The sequence below is a fragment of the Sciurus vulgaris genome (assembly GCF_902686455.1).
Source record: "Sciurus vulgaris genome assembly, chromosome: 2".
Taxonomy (NCBI): Eukaryota; Metazoa; Chordata; class Mammalia; order Rodentia; family Sciuridae; genus Sciurus; species Sciurus vulgaris.
The window spans coordinates 150119645-150142251 of record NC_136462.1 but is presented as its reverse complement, the minus strand read 5'-3'; the positions used below and the strand labels follow the sequence as shown (position 1 = coordinate 150142251).

The 22607-nt window shown below is 40.3% G+C and overlaps 1 protein-coding gene and 1 pseudogene across 3 annotated transcripts in view; both read left to right on the top strand.

The window, feature by feature from the left end:
- Positions 1–22607, top strand: part of HOMER2 (homer scaffold protein 2) — an 87401-nt gene that overhangs the window by 34980 nt on the left and 29814 nt on the right. For both annotated transcript variants that reach the window (XM_079128472.1, XM_079128471.1), the window contains exon 2: positions 16516–16672. In XM_079128472.1, the coding sequence (XP_078984598.1) occupies positions 16516–16672 (157 nt within the window). The remainder of the gene's footprint in view (positions 1–16515; positions 16673–22607) is intronic.
- On the top strand, positions 5715–13033 carry LOC306653573 (hydroxysteroid dehydrogenase-like protein 2; annotated as a pseudogene). The gene has a single exon. The product of its transcript is annotated as a hydroxysteroid dehydrogenase-like protein 2 (transcript).

The following is a 22607-nucleotide window of genomic DNA, read 5'->3' as shown; positions in this document are numbered from 1 at the left end:
CCCCATGGTTTTGTGTTTACACCTTTTGTAATTGACTTGGCAAGCCTCTTCACACCTTGCAATTCTAAACAAGTATGATTCCTAGGAAAACAAAAGAGATTTTTTTCCCCCTCAAACCCAAATTCAGAGTGGTAGTCATACACTTAAAGGGTTGTCTTCTAGAACTGGAACTAGAATCCCCCTTGCTGTTACACAGGAACCTGAAAGGGAAAAAATGAACCATAGAGCGGTTTGCTAACACTGGTACTACTAATTTGCCCGTAGAGAAAAAACAAGTCCCAGACGTCTGAATTTTTAAACTTTGAAGGAAAACAAATTTTTAAAATTATAAAAACGCAGTTATTTGGGGGAGATTTCTTTGTTTAGTTTGCTGATGCTAACAGGGAGGGAGAACCAGATTCTCCCTGGGCAGATTCAACTGTCTAAAGTAAAAAGGGGATTATCTTCCTTGTAGTAGCATTTTGTACCTATAATTAACATATGATAATATTCCTTTAGCAGGATACTATTAATACCAAAGGGCATTTTGCACACATCATCACATTTAATCCTAAACCTTTGAGGTGGTTATATTCAAGTTCCACCTCATGGAGTGTGAAGTGGCACACAGGTCACACAGATGGTCACAGCATCTTAGAAGGCATCATCTCATCCAGGTCTCTGAACCAGTTCTTCCTTTACTCTTTAAAGAAGGGAAACAGAAAAATTTTGTGGAGCAACCCTATTCTTCTTTACTTTTGATCCCTAACAGGTAGAAAACAACCCTTAGAGAAACTAGTATTTCAAACGAAGTCTGTTAACATTCCTGAGACAAAGTGAGGACTGTTAGGTCTTTCAATGTGTACTCCACACACCCACCACTTTCTTTTCCTTTCCTAATAAAGGAAGGGCAACATAGTGGTTTTTAATGTGATATGTAGCCAGGTGGTTTTGGAGAGATCAATCAGCCTTTTACTTAATAAACACTTAAGATTCCTCCATGTCATTTCATAGGTTGATAGCTCATTTATTTTTAGTGCTGAATAATAATCCATTGTCTCGCTGTACCTACAGTTATTTTTCTACTTACCTACAAAGTACATCTTTGTTGCTTCCAAGGTTTGGTAACTATGAATAGAGCTGCTTTAAATATCCTTATTCAGATTTTTGTGTGAACCCAAGTTTCCCATTTGTTTGGGTCAGTACCAGGGAGCACAATTACTGAATCATATGTTAAGAGTATATTTAGATTTATAAGAAAATGCCAAACTGTCTGTCAGAGTGGCTGTACATTTTTCACTTTGACCAGTAAAGGATGAAAGTTTCTGTTGGTCCATATCCTCATCAGCATTTGATGTTATTAATGTTTTAGATTTTGGCTGTTCTGAAAGGTATATAGTGCTATTGTTGTTTTAATTTAAAATTCCCTAGTGACAAATGATGTTGTATATCTCTTTATATGTTTTCTTGATATCTGCTATGGTCTGTAAGTTCTTGTTCCCTTCAAAAATTCACATCAAGACATAATCCCCAGTGCAACAGTATTAGGAGTTATCTTTGGGGGATAATTGAATTGTGAGGGTTCTGCCTTCTTGAGTGAGACTAGGCAGAGGAAGTTTGACTTTTCAATCTTTTCATGAATTGTAGCTTTGGTGTGGTATCTAAAAAGGCATCACCATATTCATAGCCATCTACATTTTCTCCTATGTTTTCTTCCAGGGGTTTTGTATAAAGTTAAGCACTTTACATTTAGGTCTGCAATCCTGTTTGTGTTAATTTTGTGAAGGATGTGAGGTCTTTGTCTACATTATTATTATTTTTTGCACGTGGATGTACAGTTGTTCTTGCACCATTTTTTGGAAAAGATGATTTGCTCCATTGTACTGTTTTTGCTCCTTTGTAAAGATTTTTTTGATTATGTTCATGTGGGGCTATTTCTGCTCTGCATCCTGTTCCCTTGATCTGTTTTTCTATTCTTTTGCCAGTTCCACGCAATCTTGATTGTTCTTGCTTTATTTATAATAAGTCTTAAATACTTTGGGTAGTATTAGTCTTCTGTCGTTGTTCCTCTTTTTTTTTTTTTTTTTTTTTTTTGTGGTGCTGGGGATTGAACCCAGGGCCTTGTGCTTGCAAGGCAAGCACTCTACCAACTTAAGCTATATCCCCAGCCCCTGTTCCTCTCTTTTGGTAGTGAGCTGGTTATTCTGAGTCTTGTCCCTCCATCTAAACTTCAGTATGAGTTTATCAATATCAACAAAATAACTTGCTAGGATTTTGATTGGGATTGCACTGAATCTATAGATTAATTTGGGAAGAACTGACATCTGGACAATAATTGAGTCTTCCTGCCCATGAAGATGGAGTATATATCTCTAGCATGGCTTGGATATGCTTTGAGTGTTCCCCAAGATTCATGTGCTGGAAGCTTGGTCCCCAGTGTTGTACTTGAGGGGCAGTGAAACCTTTTAAGAGGTAGGGTCTGGTGTAATTAGGTCACTGGGAGCACTGCTATTTGAAGGGATTAATACTGGTCTCATGGAGGGAGATAGTTCTTGGAAGAGTGTGTTGCTATAAAAGAGCAAGTCTTGCTCCTGAATCTCTCTCTAGCTTCCTATCTCATCATGTGTTCTTTCCTTCTCTCATTTACTTCCACCATAATGCCATCTGTCATGTTGTGACCTAACCCTCACTAGAACTGATCAGATGCTGGTTCCATGCTCCTGAATCTCCAAATATGAGCTAAATAACCCTTTTTCCTTTATAAAATATCTAGTATCAGGTATTTTGTTTTAGCAACAGAATCAATAAAATCTCCATTTATCTGATTCTTTGACATTTCTTTCAGAGTTGTAAAGTATTCCTCATGTTGACCTTTTACTTATTTGTTCAATTTATATCTAGGTATTTCATTTTTCTGACTGCTAATGTAAATGGTAATGTGTTTTTTAGTTTAAAATTCCACTTGCACATTGATGGTACATAAGAAAGCAATTCAAATTTGTATATTAAATTTGTAGCTTATAATCTTGGCTGTAAATTGCTTCTTGGTTCCAAAAGGGTGTTTTTTGTTTGTTTTCAGTCTATTATTTTGGATTTTCTATATAGGCTTTAATATTATATGTGAACAAAGAGTTTAATTTCTTCCTTCCTAATCTATATACTTTTTATTTCCTTTTTTTTATTTCATTAGACAGAACTTCCAGTATGATGTTAAAAAGCATCCTTGCTTTGTTACTAGTTTTAGTGGGAAAGCTTCAGGTTTCTCATCATTAACTATGATGTTAATTGTGGATTTCTTAACTCCATCAAGTCTACAAATGAGTTCCTCAGACTGTCATTTACAGTTCAGTTTTTAATCTGTAGCATTTCTGTTTCTTTCTTGGAATTTCCAGCTCTCTGTATACTTTATCTGTTATTGCATGTTGTCTACTTTTTCCACTAAAGCCCTTAGCATATTAATAAAAAATTTTTTTAAAATTCTTGGTCTGATAATTCCAACATTCCTGCCATGTCCCACTCTGGTTCTAATGCTTGTTTAGTCTCTTCAAATTCTTCTTTTCCACTTTAAGTATACCTTGTAATTTTAAAAAATTTGTTTTTATATTTATTTTCTGTAGTTGTAGATGGACAGCATGCCTTTATTTATTTTTATGTGGTGCTACTACGGATCAAATCCAGTGTCTCACACGTGCCCAACAAGCGCTCTGCCACTGACTGCAGCCATAGCCCCACCTTGTAATTTTTCATTGAAAGGTAACATGATGTCCTGGGTGAAAGGAACTGCTAGGCCTTTATTAATGTGGTGCTGTGTGGGAAGAGGAAGGTTCTGTAGTCCTGTGGTTAGGCCTCAGTCTCGTGGTCCTGTGCCCCTGCACTGTGAACTTCACCAGTGCTTCTCAGGTTTTCTTTTTCCCCTCTTAGGTGGGTCCAGCTGGCTGAGGGTGCTGGAGGAGGGTGTTTCCCTTTGCCCATACGGAAGGCTAGAGGGTGTTGGAGGTGGGTATTTCCAGTCTCCAAAGTCAGTGAGGCTTTGCTCATACCCTAAAAGATTGGGCTCTGGTGAATTAGTTTCTCCTGAGGACAAGCCTTGTTAAGAACAGAGAGCTCTGGTGTTCATTAAAGTGGCTACTTTCCTTTATATCAACTAGATGGATGTGGGCATTTTTCTTTGATCTTTGTCATAGAACTTGGTAGAGCTTTTGGAAGTAAGAGCCACAAAAGTGTGGCAGCACCCTTATGACTGTCTCCCCATGGAGTTTTTAACTCAGATTTGTGTACAGCAAACTGAAGACCATTTGCCATTTACAGTTCAGGTTTTTCTACCATAGTACTGATTCTCACAAATGTTTCCATTTATGGGGTTTTGCTCTAGTAAGTTGTGATTCTCTGTCTCTTCAATTTGGGGTGCTGTGGTTTGCCCTGTGACCTCACTTCTGTGTAATAGAGTCAAGAGAAGTTGTTGATTGTTCACTTTGTTCATCTTTTTACTAATTAAGATAGGGTGGCGACTTTCAAGCTCTTCACATGCTAGATGGAAAACCATAAATTCTGATGCCACACTTTGAAATCTCACTAGCCCACTATCCCCAGGCAGGGCCTCATCTCTGTATGCATGGAGAGTTGTGTAGTGCCTCATTAGTATTTTCCAGGCTCTTCCCTTGTCTACCCATTCTTAGTACATGTGCCACAATTATTCCTCTAGATCATAGTGCTGATCAATCAGTGCTACTCCTTTTCTCAAGAATCAGCATTTCCTAAACTTGTTTTACCATGAAACAATTTACACATTTTGACATATTAGTGAGAGATCAACAGATCAAAGATTTAGCATACTCTTAGGTAAAGTGGGCAACAAGATATGATCTCACAGATGTTTAGATTGTTCACATTTACATGGGAATAGCTAACTGACTGTAATAGAATAAATCATCAAAGAAGGTTATTTTTAGTTTATTAAGAGCAAAGTACATGAATAGTCAAACATCTCATTTCCTTTTTATTGTAGATGAATACAAAAGCCGTTAACATTTAAAATTGAGAACATTATTTTCTTAGTCTTAAAAGACTAAAAATCACATTGGTTAATATTAGGAATGATGTTGCCAAGTCATAGCCTCCCATCAGGTATGGCATAAAATCTTCTGTATTTTGTTTCATTGCAGTATAATGTGAAAATCTTTGTGCACAGATGTGTTATAGCAAAAGGAAGAACACAAACTGTTCTGCAGCAAGATTTTGCACTCTCTTGAATTAGGCTGACCCAGAAATCATTAATTGTTGTGACTCTGTCAGCTTACCACCTGGTTTTTTAGAAATCATTACTTGGATATTTTCCAAATTTTGGCTTGTGTAGTTCACAGTATGTGAATCATAAAACTGCTTTTTATTTTTAATTTAAAACTTACTCTGTTCACCTTGGATTCCAGTGGAGTTTTTATAGTGTAAATGTTCGATGTGCCCTCTATGAATAAAATCATGAATATGTTTTGAAATCCTAAGACAAGATACTTTTCATAGACAGTAAATCATAAATAGAATGTGTCCATTCATGCATTGTTTGTACATAGTAAGTAGTTTATAGTTTGTAAGTGCAGGTTACATGCTTATGTGCATATCATATGGCCCCTGTGTTATTTCCTGGAAGAACACCACTTCCTAAAGGTGATATTGCCTGATTAAAAAAAAATGTATATATTATATATATATAATATATATATATATCCAAATGCATTTAACATCCTTCCTATGTATGTATTTTTTTGTAATATATATTTTTTGTTTTGTTTTGTTTTTGGTACCAGGGGTTGAACCTAGGACATTCTACTACTGAGCCATATCTCCACCCCTTTTTATTTTCTATTTTGATACAGGGTCTTGCTGAGTAGCTAAGGTTGCCCCAGACTTGCCATCCTCCTCCTTCAGCCTCTTGAATGGCTGAGATTACAGTAATGTTCCACAAGTCCTGGCCTTGAAATGTACTTGGAACAGAAAATAGCTTTGATCTAAACTTTCCACGGAGCACAGTTAGGAGATGCTGGCCCCAAGATAGATTTCCTTAGCTTGGCACTTAGAGTCCATGGCTCTCTGGCTTTGCCCCACTGCCACCCCTTCCTCATCTTTGAGAGCACCTCTGGTGTCTGACAGCTGTCTTCATCCTGTTATGGCTTGGATGTGAGGTGTCCTGCAAAAGCTCATGTGTGAGACAATGCAATAAAGTTCAAAGAAGAAATGACTGGTTTGCGAGAGTCTTAACCTAATTAGTGAATTAATCCCTGATGGGATTAACTGAGTGGTAACTGGAGGCAGGTAAGGTGTGGCTGGAGGGTGTGGTTCATTGGGGGCATGGCTATGGGGTATATATTTTGGGGTATATATCTGGAGAGTGGAGTCTCTCTCTGCTTCCTGATGATGCAAGCTACTTCCCTCTGCCACACTCTTCCACCTTGAGCCTCACCTCGAGCCCCCAAGGAATGGAGCTGGCCTTCTATGAACTAGGATCTCTGAAACTGTGAGCCCTCAAATAAACCTTTCCTCCTCTACAATTGTTCAGGTCATTTAGTCACAGCAGCAAAGAAATTTGACTAAACACCCCCTTATCTGCTAAACCTAAAGATTTGCTGGGCTCTGGGGTAGAATGAAGGGAGAATGTATGGAAGTGGGAGAGGGGTTTCAGGAATTGAGGGGTGCCCTTTGAACATGAAATGGCATGGCAGTCTTGCTAGTGAGTTTTGTTAATTCTCTCTTCTGTTGCTGGTCAAGACTCACTTTTCCCTCATTCTCTCAAACAATCTTTTTTACATCTCCTGCTTCCTCAGAAAAGCCCCACTTCTACCTATGCAGTTCCATCCTGGCTTTGCTTCTCTGCAACTTTGCCTCTCCCCCACTCCCTGTTCAAATCTTCACCCACTGCTTAGGACCCACCCATCACTTTCAGAATTGGGACAGTTTCCCAGGGCTCATGAGAATGGATCTGATGGCCTCTGAGATAACCCTTATACTATGAAACAGCCCTGAAACTCAACCAAACTCATACACAAGCAGACCACAAATATATCAGAAGTGTGTTGGTAACCCCTTAAAAACTGTCAGGTACTCTAGGGAATAAGTAGTGTCATTTATTTGTGTGTGAGTGAGTGTGTGTTTGTGTGTGTTGCTGGGCATTGAACCCATATGCTAGGCAAGTGCTCTACCACTGAGCTAACCCCCACCCCTGTAGGGATTTAAAAAAAAAAATTCACTATGGACATTTCCACTAACACCTCTGATCTACAGAAGTCATTTTACCCAACACTGATCAAAGCAGCTGGAGTAAGGGCCTTGTCATGTATTGTTGATGTAAGAAGTGAACAGCACTAATCAGTGACACAGGGAAGAAGGCAGTTGAGAAATTTAAAGGAATTGACATTTTGGTGAATAATACCAGTGCCATTAGTTTGACTAACACATTGGAAACACCTATAAAGAGAGTGGACTTACGGATGAAAGTGAACATCACAGGCACCTAACTTACTTCCACAACATGTATTCCTCTTTTGGAAAAGGGTAAACTTGCTTATATCCTCAATCTTAGCACACCACTAAATCCAGTGTGGTTCAAATGGCACTATGTTTGTGATTGCTGAGCATGGTATATCTATGTGTGTGCTTGGAATGGCAGAAGAATTTTAAGAATTTAAAGAAGTTGCAGTCAGTGCCTGATGGCCTAGAACATTACTTTTGCTATGTAAATGCTGAAAGAATCTGGGATTGAAAGCCAATGTAGAAAAGTTGGGATAATTGCAGCTGCTGCATATTCCCTTTTCAAAAAGCTAAAATGTTTTATGGGCAATTTTGTTATTGATGAAAATATCTTAAGAGGGGAAGAAATAACAAATTTTGACATTTATGCAATGAAACTGGGCCATCCTTTGTTACCAGATTTCTTAGTGGGCACCCAGATGCAGTTATCAATCATATGGAATCATCTGGTGCTACTATAGAATTTGAAGAAGAGAAGTCAATACAGTCAAAACTGTGTTCTGGAACTGTGGAGAAATATTTAGAATGAAGGCTTCTCCAGTGATGCTGTTGTGGGAAAGCTACCAAGCTGTCTATCAGTTTGAACTCTTGGGTGACATGGTGGCATGTGGTTTCTTGATCTGAAAAACAAGGGCAGGAATGTCGTACACTGAGAGCCCTCTGATAGGGCAGATGTGGTGATGAGTATGTCTACTGATGATTCTGTCAAAGTGTTTTCAGGGAACCCAAAACCAACAATGGCATTCATGTCAGGAAAATTGAAGATTAAAGAAACATGACCCTAGCAATCAAATTGGAGAAGCTAATGAACCAGATGCATTCCAGACTGTGAAGGAAAAGAAATGTTAACTGCTATGTTTAAAAAGTAAAAAAGCTCAACAGTTAGCATCTAATGTTTGTTGTCTTCCCTATTATATTATAAAGATATGAATGTTTGGGGAAGAAATAGAACTTAAGACTTGAAATTATAATTAAAACAACTAGCCAGTCTTCATTAAGTGGAATTCTGAGACATTCAGTTTTTTATATTTTGCAAATTTCACCCTCTTTGAACCTCATATCTCATTTATGGTCTTCTTTTGGGAAAAGTATGTGTTTCAAGCAAGACTTGTCAGGATTAAATAGTAAAATTAGCCTTTTGTAAAGCTTCTTCTCATGTAAAATGAAGATAGTTTGTGTTAAAATTTTAGTTTTAGATTGAATACTGAAGAAAATCTTAATGATGTTTTGAATTTTAGATACTTATTTTAAAGAAAGTGTTTTCACAGAAATTATGTAATAAACAATAAATAATACTTGTTCAAATAATAATCACATAATACTTGTGCAAACTAAATAAAATAACTTGATTAGCCTTCCAGATACAGTTTTCTATAGGAAAATATTAAAGTAATTCAACTAATTGCAGTATGCAGCCTATTTAGGAGTTAAAAAATCACTTTATCTTGCTGTTGATTTGCCTATTCTGGATATTTCATATAACTGGAATCATAGGACAAAAATTCATTATAATTTCTATCTGGCTGTCAATCCCAAAAATCCAAAGACTGAATGTTTTCTCTGATATGCAGAATCTAACTCACAATAAGCCCTGGGGTGGGGGTAGAGGGTCACTGAATTATACAAAAGGTAATGAAGGGAAGGAAGGGGGGATGGGAATAGAAGAGACAGAAGATTGAATTGGACATAACATTCCTATGTTCATATATGAATACACGACCAGTATAACTCTACATCATGTACAACCACAAAAATGGAAAGTTATACTCCATGTGTATATGTCAAAATACATTTACTATCATGTATACTAAAAAGAATGAATAAAAAAAATTTTAAAAATAAGAATTTCTATCTGTATATATAGGAAGGCTATTGATTTATTTTATAGTTTTGAATTTTTCACTTTTTCAGTTGATTTTCCTGGGTTTTCTAGATATGCAGTCCTATCTGCAAATTACAGTAACCTTATATGGGTTTTCTATGGGAGTAGAATGCCAGTATGCTTGTAAATTTGATTCCTTGTGTGGGAGTATCTGTAAGAAGAAGCTCTGTGTGCCTTTCCTTTTCCCTAGTTCTATGTCTAGGCTCTGGGGACTTGGCCCTGCTGGCCAGGAGCCTGATGACCATCTGGAGTGTTGACCAGGAGCCAGGTAAGCCTATGCTTCTGGTCTGGGGTGCTCAGCTGAAAGGTTTGTGCTCTGAGAGGGCTGAGGGTGTGACTCAGTGGAAGAGTGCTTTCATAGCATGCATAAGGCCCTGGGTCAAATCCCAAGAACCACAAAAACAACAACAAAAAGCTAAGAGCACGCATCAGGCCTCATAAGGTGCTATGGCAAGACTTGAAATTCTTCAAGCCAAACAAGGGGGAAGGAAGTTTTAAGCCCAGTGACAGGCAAGTGCAATGGCATAGACACATGAAAGTACAGATGATGCAGAAGTTCTAGAAGAAATCAACAGAATCCATCTAGTGAGGGGCCAGGGCCAGGTGTTCATTCCCAAGCTCCTGGAGCTTGTCCTGTGAGGGACAGAGCCCGGGAAGCCTTTGAAGTTGGGTGAGCCATGCCTAACCCATCTGGGGAAGGGGAAAACTTCTTGCTGTTGCATGGATGTTTGGAGGAATTCAAGACTCCAGACTAATTAGGGCACCTTATGAGACTTTGAAATAGTGTTTAAACAGCTGTAAAATAATGTCTGAATAGTTTATTATAAGTCAAATCAAATAGAAGTAGGAAAAATAAGAATCATGAGGTTTTACAGATTTGTGTCAGAAAAAAGGCTAGTGCTAAGCATTGCAAGTGAAGGACTATGACAAGTTAGAACATCATTTTTTTCTATAAAAAGTAGTTATGCCAGTTCTTTGCAGAATCATTTCACATGAAGCCAAAAAAAGCAAGAGTGGTCTCTCTGCCGAGTGGTTTTCATATCCCAAACATACATATGCTGCACAGACTGTCTAATTATTCTTGGGGACAATTACTGTCAGGTTCCAAAATGTGTTCAATGAACAGCAATTGGTGTTTATTCAGCTCTAAAAAGACTATACAAGGGAACAGTAGGTTATATTGTCTGCCTAAAGAAGCATTTTGCCATCCGGAAACATCTGCTTTCTATTTAAAGCAGTGAAGAAGGAATGGGAGTACATTTGAAATATACTCCCTGAGCATTGAACACCAAAGAAAGGAGAATAAAATTGATATGAAGGCATTTTCTGCTCTCTGGCACACACACTTTTCCACTTTTCCCTGCTGGGAAGGAAATGTGGCCTCCTGGGTTGGAAAGTTATGATTCTCTTGAATCTTTCTATTTATACTGATTTGTACACTTATAGGAACTGACTTCTTTGTCCTAGTTCCATATCTTTTATTTTATCAGGTGAAGCAAAATACTCTTTCAAAGTTGGGGTCTGCTCTTCTGAATTTTGTGTTTGAGTTTGTGAAGTTCTCTGATTTTGCCCTTAAAAACGTCAAGATTAGTTGCTCAGGTTGCAGAAGTTGTCTTGAGATGCTCACTTACCTGTGTGGATAATGCTGCTCACTTGCAACCCTTTTGGGAGAAATTTAAATGAGAATATGTGCAGTTTACTTGGTGTGTAGTAAATTTTTTATGAAAGACAATGTATTAGTTATGTATTACTGTGTAATAAACTGCCACAAACTTAGCAACTTAAAACATATTTTTGTAGACTGAATGCCAGGGGGCGGGTAAAGTCCTTGCCTAGCATGCACAGACCCTAAGTTTGATTCCAAGCACTTGGAAAAAAAAAATACACATAAAATTGTATTTCTGCAATCCCATTCACAGTAACTACAAGAAAAAAATATTTAGAAGTAAACCTAACCAAGGAAGTGAAAGAAAGATCTCTGCAACAAAAATTATAAAGCACTGGTGAAAAAAATTATTGAGAACACCAAAGATGGAAAGGTATTCTGTGTTCATGGATTGGAAGAAGTGACCATACTACTGAAAGTGATCTATAAATTCAGTATAATTCCCAACAAAATTCTGACTTTCTTTGTAGAATAGAAAAAAGAATTTCTAAAATTTATATGGAACTACAACCCAGAATAGCCAAAACAATCCTGGTGGGGATGGATGAAGGCTGGGAAGCATCACAATACCTGACTTCAAAACATACTATAAAGCTATTGTTACTAAAATAGCATGGTGGGACTGGGGATATAGCTCAGTTGGTAAGTGTTTACCTAGTATACACAATATCCTGGGTTTACCCCACCCCCACCGCCAAAAAAAAAAGTCTAAAACAGCATGGTACTGACATAAAAACAGATGAATACACCGATAGAACAGAATGGAGATCCCAGAAATTAATCCATGCTTATACAGCCAACTGATTTTTGACAAAGGAACCAAGAAAATACATTGGAGAAAAGACAGTCTCTTCAGCAAATGGTACTGGCAAAATTGGTTATGCTAATGTAGAAGAATGAAACCAGATCTCTTTCTCTTGTTATGTAAAAAAATCAACTCAAAATAGATTAAAGACCTAAATCTTAAACCTGACATGCTGAAATTGTTGCAAGAAAACATAAGACAAGCACTGTAAGACATTGGTGTAAGCAATGATTTTTTTTTTTTTTTAATTTTAGATAGGACCCCAAAAGTAAAAAAAAAGACAAATGGGATTACATCAAGTTAGGTAGCTTCTGCACAGCAAAGGAGACAGTCAACAGGATTAAGAGATAGCTTGCACAATGGGAGAAAATATTGGCAAGTGGTACATTCAATAAGGGTTTGACATCCAGGAAGAAATGGGTACTCTCATGTTTATTGCAGCACTATTCACAATAGCCCAGATATAGTATCAATCCAGGTACCCTTCAGTGAAGGAATGGACAAAGAAAATGTGCTATGATTACACAATGGAATACTATCATTTGCAGTAGCATGGATGGAAGTAGAGCATTATGCTGAGTGAAACAAGCCAAATACCACATGTTCTTACTCATTTAGGGAAACCAGTAAGTCAGTCATACAGTACTATGAAGCAGAATAGTGGTCACTAAAGATGGTGAAGGGTAAGGGGCAGGAGGAAGAGAAAGAAATTAAGAGGGAACTTTAAGGGACTGGGAAGGGAGCTGGCAAGAGGGAAAAGGGAAGAGGGTTGAGGGTAGAAGGGTGGATGGGCATTATCCATGCACAATGTGTGCATGTATGTAAATACCATAATAAATCCTATTTATTTGTACAATTAATATGTGTGAATAAAAGACTCATATTTCTGTGGTCAGGAATCTGGGTAAGGCTTAGCTGGGTCGCCCTCTTCAGGGTTTTGTACAAGGCTGTAACCAAAGTGTTAGCCAGGCCAGGAGTCTCATCTGATGGCTCTACTGCAGAAAGGTCTGCTCCTGAGCTCATCTGTTTGTTGGCAGAATTCAGTTCCTCCAGGGATATTGGATTAAGGCCTCAGTTCTCTGGTTGTTGGCTGGAGTCCTTTCCCAATTCCTTCAATCTTGGTCTCCCCATCATTGTAGCTTGTTTCATCAAAGTCAGCAAGATAGGGCTGGGGAGCTAGCTCAGCTGGTAGAGTGCTTGCCTTGCAAGCACAAGGCCCTGAGTTCGATCCCCAGTACCGCAAAAAAAAAAAAAAAAAAAAAAAAGCCAGAAAGACAGAAATCACAATCTATGTAACCTAATCACATGCGTGACAGCCTATAACCTTTGCCATATTCTGTTGGTTAAAAGCAAGTCACAGGTCCTGCCTGTACTCAAGGGGAGGGGATTACATTGGGAGGTACCTCAGAAGCTACATACGACAAACAACTCTCATTTTAAAAGAGTGTATCATAATGGTTAAGAGGGAGACTTTCCTTGTCACTTCAAAATGACTTCATATCTCAGATGTGCCATTTCCTAACTGTGATACAAGGTAGTTTACCTGGCTTCTCTGAGCCCTCTATTCTCCATCTTTGTGGCACCTTCCCCATGGGATTGTTGTGAACCTAAATGAGAAATCACGTGTAAAGCCTTGTGGAACAGTAAGCACTCAGTAAATGTCAGCCACTGGCTGTTCTTTTCATCCTTGCTCCTTCTTGAAATAACAGTAGACTTTTTGAATTTCAGAAGACTAGCTTGAAACTCCCCAGTGCTCTCAGATTTGGTTATTCATGTAGATATCGTATCCTATGGGTGGGTATACAGCTCTGTATACAGAGCTGCTGCCAGTATGGCTGCACTGCCCTGTTTGTCCTGGGCCTTGGGACTGAGGAAAAAAGCCTTTGACCTCAGGAGGGCTGTACCTGCCATGGTGATCACCTTCCGAATTGGACAAGTGTGACTCCCCACAGTGCTCCCTCCTGAGTCTCTGTGTGGGAGAAGCCACTTCCCTGTGGAGGACCTGGCTATGGTGACCAAGGGTGTGTCCATCTGAGTTCACCATGCCTCCCCATATCCTTGCATTTCTGGATGGGGTCCCAAGGACAACCCAAGATAACTTCAGTCCATCTGGATTGCCAAGAAGGCAGATTTGGAGATGGAGCCCTTTTGGTCCACATGCCCACCTTGGCCTCAATCATGCCAAGCAGATGGCAGGCTGCTTTTGCTTATGCCTGATCAGAAAGCCCTGCTGTCTTCTCTTGTCTCCCTGCCCTCCTCCTCCACTCTCTCCACTTTGCCATCCTCACTTTTTCACTCCTATAGGCTCCCAGGGCAGAGAGCGCTTGCAGGAGGCCACTGCAAACTGCCCTCCATCTTTCCCTCCCTTTTACCCCTAGCCTCCATCATTTGCATCCAGAGAACTTGTTCTTGGTCCCACTGCTAGGCCCTTGGAGCTGTGGGAGAACTTTGTGGGGGGTCGTGCTATATCATTTTTTTCATTCTGGAGGAGAGATGCTTATTTTAGGGGTCACTTCTCCCATTTTTCCCTAGATCATTTAATAATGTCTAATGTGAGCATATCCCAATCTTTCTTGAAGATAAAAATCACCTGGAATTCTTGTTGGAAGTGGAACCTACAGCCCCCTTCCTTGGAGAGCCAGATTCCAGGGGGCATAGGATGGGGCCTAGTAAATGCCCAGCTAACTTCTGTCATAAAGGTAGAAGAAACACTAAACTTGCTGACACTTAGATCTAGTCACCCTTCCTCAGTGTAAGGAACAAGATGAAAGATTTGAAAGCCTAGGCTCCTTCCCTGACGAGGGCTCCTCTCTGACCCAGGGCTCCTCTCTGACCCAGGGCCTCCATTCTAGTGCTGTGGAAGAGGGAGGTAGAGATTTGAGTACAATTTTATTCTCTGAAAATTTTCTGTAGTGACTGCCCTTTAAATCACTCTTTCCTCTTACAGATGCAAGAGAATGCTGTGTGAGGAAGTGTTTTTCTTTATGGTCTTGTATTTAGATGATTAGAAAAATACAGTGCTGGGTTGGCAGTGGCACAGCTGGGCCATCCAGATGTCAGACTTCCCCATGTGGACTTGATTGCAAGAGCTCATATTCATGTGCACATGTTCCTCACAGCCTGGCCTCTTGACAACAGATGTGAGAAATTACAGTGAGAATATTCCTTTTGTTTCCACCCACTGGAAAGGGTGTTGGTTTAGGATTGAGTGGGTGGGTGAATTTGGTCATTATTGAGGGAACTGAAATGTCCCAGTAATCCACATCCCCAGAGTCATTTGTCCTGCTCAGGGGGACCTAGAAAAGAACTTTCAGGGAGCAAGGAGTGTTAGTTTCTGACTCTTCTTCTGGCCTCTAGAAACAATTGTACTCAAGCATTACTAGCATGCCCTTGGAGAATTAGTCATAAAGAAGGTTTCTGCATTTCCCTGGAACCATGGTTACATCTGTGATGTTATTCCATGTCCCTTGCATGAGGCTCAAATGGTAAATTGCTTTTCTAGGAAAAGAGTTCTCCTCAAGAGCTTTCTTTTCCAATAATGAGTCTTCCACAGTCAGGATGGGTTCAAAGACTGCTTTGCCGTAAAGTACTCCATCCAGAGACCAGTGCACTTAAAATTCACTTTCCCTTTTGGCTTTTTGTATACACTTGGGTGTCCTAATTTTTTTAATGTCATCTCTTGACATTTTAAGAATTTTGAAAATTAATCTGACTAAACCAAAATGAAACCTTTTGATTTAATTTTGTATTTCTAATAAGTGTTTATTAAATCTGTAGCATCTTATGCCCAATTGAGTTATTTTTACATGCTGGTGGCTTTTAGTTTTCAATTTTCATCGTATTTTGAACATTTAAAAAAATTTTTTAGACAGTTTGCCTAAAGACTCTGTCTTCGGAAATACATATATTTTGTGTTATTTTGTGAAGTAGATACCTTAAAATATGACTGTGTAGTGAAATCCACTGCAGTTTTTATTCATCTTCCTTATTTATTAGTGTCTGTTGTCAAGATCTAATTAATTCTCCACTAAGCAGAAAGAAACACAGATGATGTGCTAATTTGGTTAGCGATTACATGAAGAAAAGGGCAGAACACTACAGTACAAGAATAGCAAAAGAGAGGGATTTGATGAATTCTACATAAAACTTTAAGGCAAGTTATAAAGTCAAGTTGTAAAGTCCTTAAATTGTTCCAAAAGTAAATTAAAGAGATACTCACAATGATATAAAATAATGATGGAAATTTGAGAAATACTTAATAGAACTATAACATTAAGCTATAAATGGATTGCACAGTCTTAAATTTGTTATGGAATCCCCCATAATAAATTTGAAGTGGTTCCAAAGTCCTAAAAAATGCCAGTAGCATGTCAGAGAAGGAACTGGACACTTGACAGGGATGCAGAAATTCTCAACAGGGAGTTGCATTTTAAGCAAATTGCTCATTAGGCCAGTTACCTTGCAAACAGAGTGTGGGTTGCGGAAACTATTCATTGGTGTCTCTTTTTTTCCTTTCTTCCCTTTTCTTATTTTAATTGTCCTCATGCATATGTATCTCTCTGAATGAGCTATTTAAAATCTTGGGGCAGTAGGTGGCCTAGAAATCAAAAATTTTACATAAAAGTCATGTTGTATCAACTCACACGCCCATCTTTCCTGTTACAGAGAGCAGCCCATCTTCACCACCCGTGCGCATGTCTTCCAGATTGACCCCAGCACCAAGAAGAATTGGGTGCCTGCAAGTAAGCAGGCTGTCACTGTTTCCTACTTCTACGATGTCACAAGGAACAGCTATCGGATCATCAGTGTAGATGGAGCCAAGGTACTGCCCCACCTGCTGATTTTAACGTTCTCTTATTTTCTGTCCAAAGCAGTACCATACCTTTGAAAAGTGGGAGGAAAAAGTTGTACCCAGAACCAGCTATCGTAACAGTGGAAGTTATCATCATATTATCTGTGTAGTCACATATCCTGATCTTCTGTCCTTTTAAAATCATGGCAAGCGAGTGAAAAGCAGATTTTCCCTGTTACCACACTGTCTTTGGAACTGACATTTTAATGCCTATATAATGATTCCATCAGGGGCCTATAATGCTCTTAATTTCTCCTCATGGTTGGATATTTAAGTGACTTCCAGTTTTTCTCTACTATAGATAATGAGCATTTTTGTGTACTGAATATCCTATTGTTCATCACAGATCTATTGCTTTCTTTTGAATATTTCCTTAGGCTAGGTTCCTAGAAGTAATATGATATTAACACTTTATGGCTGTGGATGCATATTGCCAAATTACTTTCTGAAAGGGTTCTTTTTTCCAGCACGTATGAAAATGCCAGTTTATTGTACCCTTGCCAACCCTGGGTATTAAATCTAGTCTGATTCCGATGTTATTAGACATGGGAGTCAAATTTTGTTAAATGGTTTAGAGTATTTCTTGAAATACTTTTTTACATGGTACGTTTGTTATTCTGCTATCTTTCTCCATATTTTTGCCATATTTTTATGGGAGTAAAATGAAGAGATGCCAGCAGAAATATCACAAAGTCTTTTTATAAAAATATAAATAAATAAACCCACTACTTTATAGTCTTTAATCTGTGTCCACCCTGCCAGACATTTTTACTTGTTGTCACCTAAAACTCAGTGTGTCTTTTTATCTTCTAAACCATGCCTCTGATTTTATTTCCCAATTACTTGGCCTAAAAAAAAAAAAAAAAAAAAAAAAAAGAACCCAAAATAACAGATCATTCCTTTTTAAAAAAAGTTTATCAAACGAATCTACCTTTTAAGTGTCTCATGTGTATGCCTTCTTTTTTTTATTTTTTAGTTGTTGATACATCTTTATTTTATTTATTTATATGTGGTGCTGAAAATCAAACCCAGTGCCTCAACACATTCTAGGCAAGTGCTCTGCCATTGAGCCATAACCCCTTCTGTTTTAAGACTATTAACTCTTGCTTAGGCACAGGGTTGCCTGGGCCCATGCAGTAGCCTCTGGTTGGCCTTGTCATTACCACCTGCAGTCTCTCCTGACTTCTGCCTCTAGGTCAGACTTCCTAGGCAATAGGAAGTAGGGAGCTAGAAGGGAGTTGGAAGCTGGGCTGTAGGTTGGGGCCTGGGTGTAGGCTTCTCCCTGCACTCCACAGAATAGAAAGTGTGGGGAAGCCTCCATTGGAAATCCATCCCCCTGAAAGAGCCTTCTGGAGCCTCCTGATTGGATGAGGATCCCTGTTTTAAGGCAAATTCTCCCTTCAGCACATGTTTTCTAAGTGCCTCCTTTGTGTTCCCAGCACCATGGCAACTGCAGAAGGTGAGGTGGCCTTTGATTTTCTTTCTCTTTCTTCCAGTTGCTATCACCCTTTTGCCTGCCCAGGAAGGGAGTTCAGAACTCCTTATTTTTTAAGCAAGGTCTAGTGGGAGGCTGTGACCTGGCTAAGCTCACACTTCTGGGGAGGCTAGGCAGACTGATGCTGGTGAGCATCTTAAGATACATAAGAACTGGCCTTTCTATCTATGCAATCAGGATGAGAGTACCTGGGGTGAGGGAAAGGCTAGCAAATAGGAAATGTGAACGTGCCTGGCACATAGTACATAGGTGCCTTATTTTTTTATTTATTTCATTTTTTCCTTTTTGCTTCTGGGAGACATGGGATGGTGTGGTTGTAATTACCACTTCTCTGAGCTAGAATTGCCTGGATTCTTTCCAGGATGTTCTGATAGGGATGGGGAATTGAGCTGACCTGCTTTCTTTTATCTGTGTATTCTGTCAGTTCATCTGCCATCCTTAGATGGTTTGTGCTTTTGTCAGTTGAGCTATCCAAGGATATATTAGGCTTAACTATAGATAAAACAACTTCTTAGAATAAGTGCTTTAGCCCTGTTAGATAGACTTTTAGTAATTTGTCAGTGTCAGCCACTGTATCATTATGGCTCTGCAGTTCCTGAAGGCTGTGACAGCTTGGTGAAGTCTGAGCCAACTGAGATGGCTGTGAGAAATCAGACGGGTATAGGAGGGTGGACTAAGGCCATAGCTGCAGAGCAGAGCTGATTCAAGCCCAGTGTGGGGGATCCATCAAATTAGGCACTTAAAAAGTGGAAATTGGAAACCTAGGCCATGGGGCATTGCTGAAATACAGAGATGGAGCCAGAGGATCTCAGGTTACCACCTGCCCGCCCTGCAACTTCACACTATGGTGCCCAGCCACGTGGTATTCCCAGAGCCCACCCAGAGTTCTAGCTTTACCACTATAGCACTGAGAACTCTGACACAGCCTTGTTCTGCAGAAGACCCTGGGAAGTGTAGAGGTAGGGACACAACTAGCACTCAGGGATAGGACATAGGGGAAAGTTTCGTACCTGGAGAACTAGAACACAGAGTACTGGATGTGATCCCAGCACTACCTCAGCCCTGCTGGACCCATTCTTGACCGAGTGAACAACTAGAAGTGAAACCAACAGCCAGGTCTTGACCAGATCCTGTGCTTGCAGCTGTTCCTCAGTCAGGTGGGGCATGGAGAAAAGACTGAAGAGCAGTAGCAGCTATGGCTGCTGCCTGGTGCCCAGCAGTTTGCACCTTCCTCACCCATTGTTGGGGTCTGAATTGCCCTAACCCAGCTTCCATCCCATCTGAATACTCTAGATGGATCCTTTCCTTCCTGTGGGCTGGAATAGGGTCAAGTTTGCTGAGCTGACTGTTGTTTGTTTTTACTAACACCAGTGCCTTCCCCTCAGGTTCCTATCCTTATCTTTGCCTTTTCCACCCACATCTCTCTACGGTTAGCTTGGTTTTCCTCTTGACATTCCTGGTTCCATGTTCACTGGCCTTCCAAGCCTAGAATCCTCCTACTGGCTCAGCTGCACATCCTAGGTCTCAGGTGATTAGGGAATGATGTCACCTGACATGGACTGACCACCTCTATATGGATGCACCTAGGCTAGGGGAATAGGGATGCTTCCTGGCTTCCCTATCACTGTGTTCTATCACATTGAGACAACCCCATTTCATTTTAGGCTTTTGATCCCAAATGTCAATCCCAACTGAGATGATAGTTTAGCCTTTGAGACCTGTGGGCTGTACCTCTGTGACCTTGGGCAGGTTTGGGGCCTGTGACTAGGCCTCTCTTTGTTGACATGGCCACATTAAATCCTCACCTTGATCTTCTGCTTTGGCATTTCCAAGCCAATGGTTCTTCTCAAGGCAGAGAACTGCTATTGATGGGAGAGCAAGCCTGCTCTGCCCCTCCCAAATGGAGTAGATATGCTTCAGAGAAAAGGTGCTGGTCTGGAAGGGACTTAGAGGTCATTTTGAGCAGAGGCCATACCAGACCCATACAGTGTAAACTGTGAGCAGTCAGAAGAGCACAAGTGGTGGAGTTGTAACCAGCAGCTTCAGCAGCTGTCATTCTGTGCCAGGCTCAGCAAGCTTCTCCTCTCTGTCCAAGCATTTGTCATGCTCTACTTGGGAAAGGATGCATGGAGATCTAGTTCTACTCCTGAGAGCAATTGGTTCTGCTCATCATAGGAAGACTCTGGATTCAGATCTGTTCTTCATTCTTGAAACACTAAGCCATTTCTTTTTTTCAGGAATAGTATTACATGTGTCAGTTCCAGCTGCTACCACCTAAAGAAATGAGTGGTGGGAATACTTATGTGTGTTGCCTCATCATCACCCAAACACTAGGGAATTATGTGGATTTGTGTCTGTGTATGGGGCTATGGGAGACTGTGAGCTCTTTGAGAACTGGGGGAAACCATGCCGGCCCATCTTTGGAGTTTCAGCACTAAGCCACAGTGGGCAACACCATAGAAGTGGGTGGGGGAGTGAGCAGATGATGAGGTCAGGCCTGGCCACCTCCCCTCCAGGCCTGCAGCAGGTATACAGTGTGCACAGAAGGATCATGGGCAGGGGTAGGGCCACTGCCAAGGAAGAACTAAGGACCAGAACCTTAGTGAACCTAGGACTGCCCTGTTCATGGACAGTGGACAAAGGGCATCTCCCAGCTTCTCAGAGCATTGCTGTGAGCCATGTGGCACACACCAACAGCCATATGATTTATGGTAAGTTTTTGGGCAGGACAGCCAACTGCATTATAAAGAAACTCCATTTCCAGAGCATTGGTTAATTGAGCCATCACAGCACTTGATTTCATTGTGCTGTTGGCATTCATTACAGACCCAGTTAATCACTGCCATCCTTATGTGGTACTGGCTGTGCCTGTGGGCAAGGCTTGCCTGAAGCAGGTGCTTATCCCAGGTGCTCTGGATAACTCTGCTGCCCTTGATTCTCAGTTATTTATAGGATCACAAAAAACCTGAACTGGAAGAAACCTTAGAGGTCATTTGTTCTACAGATAGTTAGCAGAACCCGCTGTGTCACAAGCCCTGCCTCCTCATGATTGTTTAGCTATTATAAGCATCTGAAATCCTGGCTTGTTTGGTATTTTCTTCTAGGAATTTAAAATTGCTTTCAAGAACACCCATCATTGTAGTTCTCCTCTTTTGAATACCTATAGAGTACCTTCTGTCAAGGGAATAAGGTAGGGAAGTTTCCTACCACACAGTAGGGCTTCAATGAATGTTGGTTTTCTTCCTCATTTTCTAAAAAGCATCTATTAATAACTGCCTTAGAGGCAGGCAGTGTGTCTTTTAATTGCTGTAATCCATTCCCACCTCCTGAGGAAAATGTCTAAGTTTTCCAAACTTGCAAATCCCTGGATTTGGGAGTCTTCCATGAAGAGGAATCCTTTGTTGTGCCTCCCTATTTCATGAGCAGCTTCTGTTGAATCCTGGAGCAAGAGAGACTAAAGAGTGTTTTGCTTCTTCCAAGTAGCTCTTGGTTATAGGTATTTTATGCATTTTATGAAAATTTGTTTCCCGCCATGTATAGGAACTGGGTCTTTTACTAGGGTGTCTTCATTTCCAAAAGGAAGTATCAGAGAAAATTTGCGAGAAAGGCAGTATATGCAGGAGTTGGGCTGCCGAATTAAAGCTTGTGCCCAGGGTGCTTTACAAAGCAGCCCCTCTCCCTTCTGGGCTTCAGTTTCTCCCCAGATTTCTCTCCCCCTCTCCCCGGGAAACAGTCCTCTATCCCCAACATGATTCTCCAGTGTCTCTATGCAGGAAGGGCACTGCCAATTCTCTTTACAAGACACCGCTCCATCTCTCCTCTGAGACTGGAACTTGCACAAGATGACTGTGGGATGAGGAGGGAAGAGGTTACAGAAGTGGAGATGTCACACTGTGGGAGAAAACAAAGGGAGAAGAGGCCTGGGGCAGGAGGGTGACTTTAGGCAGCAACTGAGGAAGAGCAGGTCAAAGAGTGCAGATGTCATGACGAGGTTAGAAGGGAATCGAGGAAGAACATATTCTTAGGAGCCCAGAGGGCAGAGATTGAAAACACAGGTGTTAACTCAGCAGCATGATGAACTGGATGAGGACTGTTTCCCGGGGAGAGGGGAAAATTTTATTTACAAAAATAGCCTGTAGACTGAATTTGGCCTGAAGGGCTATAGTTTGCTGACCGCTGCCCTAAACAATAAATGATTTAGTTTTGCTTTTGACCTTTATGCAAATAGAATCATACTGGGAACCTTCTTGTATATGTTCTTTTTCAAATCCTTTACCCTCCCCTTTTAAAAAATTCACTGTACATTTGTTGGGTGGCACACCCCTATATTCCTAGCAACTTGGAAGACTGAGTTTGAGTTTGCAAGTTTGAGTTCAGCCTTAGGAATTTCGCAAGGCCCTCAGCAACTTT